At 38.2% G+C, this 5,894-nt stretch overlaps 1 protein-coding gene across 1 annotated transcript; it reads left to right on the plus strand.

Moving 5' to 3' along the window:
- Positions 1-3,629: 3,629 nt before the first annotated feature.
- Positions 3,630-4,987, plus strand: LOC112137734 (the record flags this gene model as incomplete). The annotated part of the gene is given in 2 exon segments (XM_036213758.1): positions 3,630-4,163; positions 4,226-4,987. A coding segment is annotated over 1 exon segment (523 nt), but the record flags the coding sequence as incomplete, so codon positions are not given.
- Between the last annotated feature and the right edge of the window lie 907 nt (positions 4,988-5,894).

A 5,894-nucleotide genomic window follows, 5' to 3' on the forward strand; every position in this document is an offset into this window, starting at 1 on the left:
AACAGCCTCCTTCAGGAAGAGTCTTCACTGCTCCCAGGCTAACCCACACTTCACTGCTAGCTTCACGACCCCCGGCTCGTACACAGTCATGCAGACGCAGGGTGTCTGTGGTGTTTGTGCTGTGATCCAGTGTAGCAATGTCTGAGAAACACTCATTTGATTCAGCATTTTAATTTTGTGTGGTGGCATACGCCAAAGAATATTCTGGTGAGGAATCTGCACATGTTGGGATGGATCCTACTCGTATCCGAGAATGGCCCAAGCAGACGGGGGATATTGGGAAGACGGCAGGAGAAAGGGAGCAGGCCATTTCCCGAAGGAAAAAGTGAGCGATGAATTAGCTAATCAGAACATAATACAATATTCCCAACCAAGTGAACCCACTAGCCATCTTCCTCTCTCTGTGACAAATTTTGGGGTTTAACGTCTGGGCTGCTTAAGGCAGATACACGGTATGTTCACCTTCTTGGCCTCTTTGTCCCTTTTGGGGTCGCGGGGGTGCCAGAGCCTATCCCGGCTATTGAAGGGTAACGGCGGGGTTTACCCTGGACAGGTCGCCAGTCTGTCGCAGGGCCTCAATCACACACCTATTCACTCTCACATTCACACCTAGGGGCAATTTAGAGTCACCAATTAACCTATGAAGCATGTTTTTGGACGGTGGGAGGAAGCCGGAGTCCCCGGTGAAAACCCACGCATGCACGGGGAGAACATGCAAACTCCACACAGAAAGGTCCCAGCCGGGATTCGAACCGGGGCCTTCTCGCTGTGAGGCAAGAGCGCTAACCACTGCGCCACAAAATGTTGATGTTTTTTTCAAGGGTGAAACCCAGACAAGCTGATAAGGACGGCTCAAAGAGGACATCATAAAATGGGCGTCACCCTCAAGGAGCGGAAGGAGCGATCGAGTTATTTTATTTTTGGGTATGAAAAGAGTTTGCAAAAATAACTTGTATTTCATAAATAATTTGTTTTTAACATATGATCATATACAAATAGAGTTTACTCCAAAAGGCTTAAAAAGCATGGTATATAGAACCTTGATTTTTAAAACACTTGACTGAGGCATATGCTCATAAAGCACTTTACTACCTTTCTAGAAGGGTCAAGGACTGGTGCTAACCTTTAACCATCTGGAGGAATGTAGGGCTTAGTGTCTTGCCCAAGGACACTTAAGGACATGGGCACCCAGGGTGGGAACGGAACCTGCAATCTTCCCTTTGCACCACGACCGCCCCAGTCACATGGTGTTTATTTTCATGGCTGATGACACACAAGATTACATCCTGATGACAAAAAGTCAGTTAACACTCTTTGAGACTGTATTTTAGACGTGAAGTCAAACTTTAAGCTCAACCAGGACAAAACTGAGGTTTTAGTCTCTAAAACAGGTCCTGAAGACAGGAAAGAGATTATTGTTTTAAAAAAAAGACAAAACTCCTGTCAGTAACCCATTTTTTTTCTTGGTGACTGAGGTTCACTCCACAACATAAGGATTTTATCATTTTATACAATTATTAGATTCATTAAAAACAAGTTTATTGAGTCCATCCCCACTCAGTTGTTATAGACACTTGTTGTTTCTACTAACTCACCAGTAAATGTTCTGAAATGTTTTTTTGTTTATAAAAAAAATACTTCCCCAACACTTAAACTGTGACTTTGACATTGAATTAGCTGCAGATCAGATTTTAGCAGCAAAAGTTTCAANCACAACATAAGGATTTTATCATTTTATACAATTATTAGATTCATTTAAAAAAAAAAGTTTATTGAGTCCATCCCCACTCAGTTGTTATAGACACCTGTTGCTTCCACTAACTCACCAGTAAATGTTCTGAAATGTTTTTTTGTTTATAAAAAAATACTTCTCAAACACTTTAACTGACTTTAACATTGAATTAGCTGCAGATCAGATTTTAGCAGCAAAAGTTTCAAAGAACAAAAAAAAAGAAGAATCTTATTGAAATGAATGAGTCATCATCATCTAAAGTTATGCTGTTTCACTGTAAAACAAAACTTAACTGCAAAACAAAACTTAACTGTAAAACAAAACTAAACTGTAAAACAGAACTAAACTGTGAATTAGAACTAATTGACTGGCAGATGAGTTTAGTTCTAGTTCTGCTTTCAGATGTTCAGTTATAATGACATCAACATTATATAAAAGTATTTTCATGTTTGTCATTTTTCCTCCACAGAGTTACTGTAACTTGAAACCGAGCAAACGTGATTTATTATACCCCGCAGCCCTCTCTTTTGCCCCGCCTTGCTGTTAACTTCCTGCTTTGTTGAAACTTGCAATCACTCCATGATCGAAGAATTCAGAGACAGCAACCCTTCATTTGTTGTGAAAACTTTTTTGCTTTGTTCCAACTTGACTAAAAAATATATCAAAGGAAACTTCAAAGGAAAAACAAAAACTTTATTTATTAGGAGAGCGTAATGGTGAGTGGCAGCATTCATGTTTCAGAGCTTTTCAGCACGGTTTTCATCCTTTATCATTGATTTATAACTTTTATTATATCTTTTTTTTGCTTCAGGCGGACAGGCAAAAAGAAAAGTGAGTTAAAAGATTTTCTGACCGTTTCTGTCATAATCTGCTGTAGTTAGAACTGAGTCCTGAAATGTTTTCATTGCAGGCTTGAATATCTGCCAGAAGAAGCGCTTTTCAGGAGGAATGCCTTCATCCTCATAACCACGATGGTTGACCTGAGTAACCAGACTCCTCAGGATACGTCCTTGTTGGTGGAGGAGGTTTGTTTTAATGGAAACATGATCGCACACAACTAAAAAATGATGGCTGTCTGTGTGTTTCTTACATTCCCAGGTTCTTTACACCCTTTTCTTCCCGGGAGTGATCAACTGTCCACCGTTTTACCCCTGAAGTCTTCTGGATGATGACGATGAAATATTGGACTATTTGAAGATAGAGTATCCTCAACCCTTTCAACTTTATTTGACTCAACTTCCCAGGAGGAGTCCGTTTTCCTGTTTGCTAGACATGGTAGGATCTTCTCTGATGATGGAATATTTCATTATGATGTTTATTTTATAAGCTCAATGACAACTGTAAACAATAACAAGTTAAACGTACTTGAAATTTTCTTTAGGTTTTTTGTTTTCTCAGAACTCTAAACTATAAGGTAGATAAAATATATTTGTTTCGACTAGTTCTGGATTTAGTCCTGCAAGATGACATCAACTCTTGTCACACCTTCCTGCAGTTCTTCCTGCTACCGAAGGTCTCATTTATGAGTTTCAGTTTCTCTAAAATGAAACTCAGCTCATGTCAGACGTAAATCAAAATGGCGTCTGAACATCAAAACAACCTCTAGAAGATGAAGAAACAGAGAAAGAATATTTCAGTCTTATTTTAATTAATTATTTCATTTAAATTCAATCACATTTTATAAACTGTTTTATTTTTTTTTTTTTTACTGGATTTGATTTTTAGGTCAGGAAGTCTTCTGGATTGTGATGCTTTTGCTCACATCTTGATCCTTTTTCCATCAGGTCGTCTCCCTCTATGGACAAGAAAATGAAGATCAGATTAAAGACAAACTGAAGAAAATTGTTGATGAAATGAAAGAAGATTCCAGAAGTAAAATACTGGAGTCCTCAGGATACATCTGCATCTCTCGGATCAACTCTAGTTCCCGTAGATATTATGGGGTGTCTATGTCCACTAAAGGTCGCCCTGCAGGAGAAATCCTGGTTGCTTCGTCCTGCTTTAGTTTTTGGCATAGACTTGTATCTGATGCTGTAATGACATATTATCCAGATAAACAGAAAAAGTCATACTTTAGCAGAAACATCAAGATACCCACTGACATCAAATGTGAGGCTTTCAATATCAGTGAGGGAAGACCAATGGATCCTTGCACATCTTGCAGTGATTTGTTTGGTTTGGACACAAATGAATGCCGGCGTTGGGCACATGGCAGCTGTGCTGAGGTTGAGAGTCTGAGCAATTTATTTAAGGGGGAACAACTTGTTATGGAGGGACTAGGACCAGATGAAAATGAACAAGAAGACAGGCTGAGAGCTGAAAGGAGGGTTATAAATCATCTTAAAAACCAACTGAAGATTTTTAAAGATTTTAATTGGGATGGTAAATTCTACTCTAACCTGAACCCAAACACAAACTAATTCTAGTAAAACTCAATTGAATTACTTTACATTGTATAGAAATTCATGTTAATAACTTTTATGATCAGTGGATCTCAGTTGTTGGGTTAATGTTGGTGCCTGATAATATTTGGGCCTTCCAGAAGGTTTAGGGTTAAAGTCTCATTCAGAGAGACTCGGAGGTCTCACGTTCAGATTTAGAGAAGGTGCGCCGTGTCTTCATCTGGAACAGTTTTCTGTCTTATTCAAAAGGCTGCTGCCAGAGTTTAGACCAGAACCAGAACTGGTGACCATATAATTCCTGCTCTCGGGTTCATGTGGTGACAAACAGTTGGGTTTAGAATTGACTTTAAAGCACTGCTGATGGTTTTATATGACCTAAAGAACTGTTTTGGTGGTTTACAAACAGTCTAGAAAACATAAAATGTTGTTTACCATGTATTCTTTATTATTTACTTTAAATTAGTTTAATGGTTTACTTGTTTTATAGTTTTTCACTCATGTGTCTGTTAAGTGCTTAGTCTTTTCTACACATTTTCTTGCTGTAGTTGTTTCTTTAAAATCATCAAATCAATCTGTTTTGATAGTTTTATATGACCCAAAGAGCTGTTTTGGTGGTTTACAAACAATCTAGAAAAGTTCTTTAAACAAAAAACGTTGTTTACCATTTATTCTTTATTATTTACTTTAAATGAATTCAATGGTTTACTTGTTTTATAGTTTTTCACTCATGTATCAGTTAAGTGCCAAATCATTTTCTTGCTGTAGTTGATTCAGTAAAATCATCAAATCAATTTGTTTTGATCCATTTATAGTTTTTCAAATGATCTGTAAAATGTGTGAAATAAATGATTGATTGAACTAGTTGTGTTTCCAGTTTTTTATTTGATCAAAAGACAGTTTTTCCAGATCTGCTTTTGCTTCAGACTCCACAAGTTTCTGTTGATGAAATGAAACTTTTTGGAAGCAGATCTGCGTTGATTCAGATTCAACTGTTTTCCAACAGCGTCGGAACGTCTTTGCTGGACGGTGAAACGTTTCATCATCACAACTTCCTCTGTTTGATAGACATGATTCTGCTGGGATTTCTAAAGTCTCTGTTAAAACAACGAAGGAAAAGAACATATTATTTCAGTCACAACATGTTTTTTCTTCTCTGTCAATAAACATTTTGATTATTTATGACTCTTGTTGATCTCAAATAAGATGTCATGTCACAGAGAGAGGTGGGAGGGGTGTTCAAGCAACACCCCCTCAGAAAAAAAAAGATCCAATCTGGATTGACATCTACATTAAATTAAATGGCATTAAATAGTCCAGAAGATGTGATGACATTTCCACAGATGAAGATAAATTAAGAACCTGGAGTTTGAAACTTTTTTCTTCAAAGACAAAAATGAAGAGACGTAAAGAAGAAACTTATTTCGTGTTACAAATAATTTTGATGGACAGGTGTCGTCCAGGAAAAAGAACTTGTCTTTGCCTTGCCCCTTTGTTAATGGTTGTTATTAAACCTTGGTTGCTTATGAATCCAAACTCCTCTGCCTCTTTGTCACAAAAGACTTCGTCAGACATGGATCCAGCAATGGGATTCCTACACCTTTGCCAACATGCTGCTAGATCATGGTTGTCAACTGCATCGTCTGTCTGCTACTGACGCCATCATGGAGCAGCAGCCACGCCAGCTATGACCCAGCCCCAACGTCCACTGCCACTGCCAATGCTCTCTGTTCTTTTCATGCTTCAACTTTCAGGTGACCTAC

This window comes from Oryzias melastigma, linkage group LG9 (genome assembly GCF_002922805.2).
Source record: "Oryzias melastigma strain HK-1 linkage group LG9, ASM292280v2, whole genome shotgun sequence".
Lineage (NCBI taxonomy): Eukaryota > Metazoa > Chordata > Actinopteri > Beloniformes > Adrianichthyidae > Oryzias > Oryzias melastigma.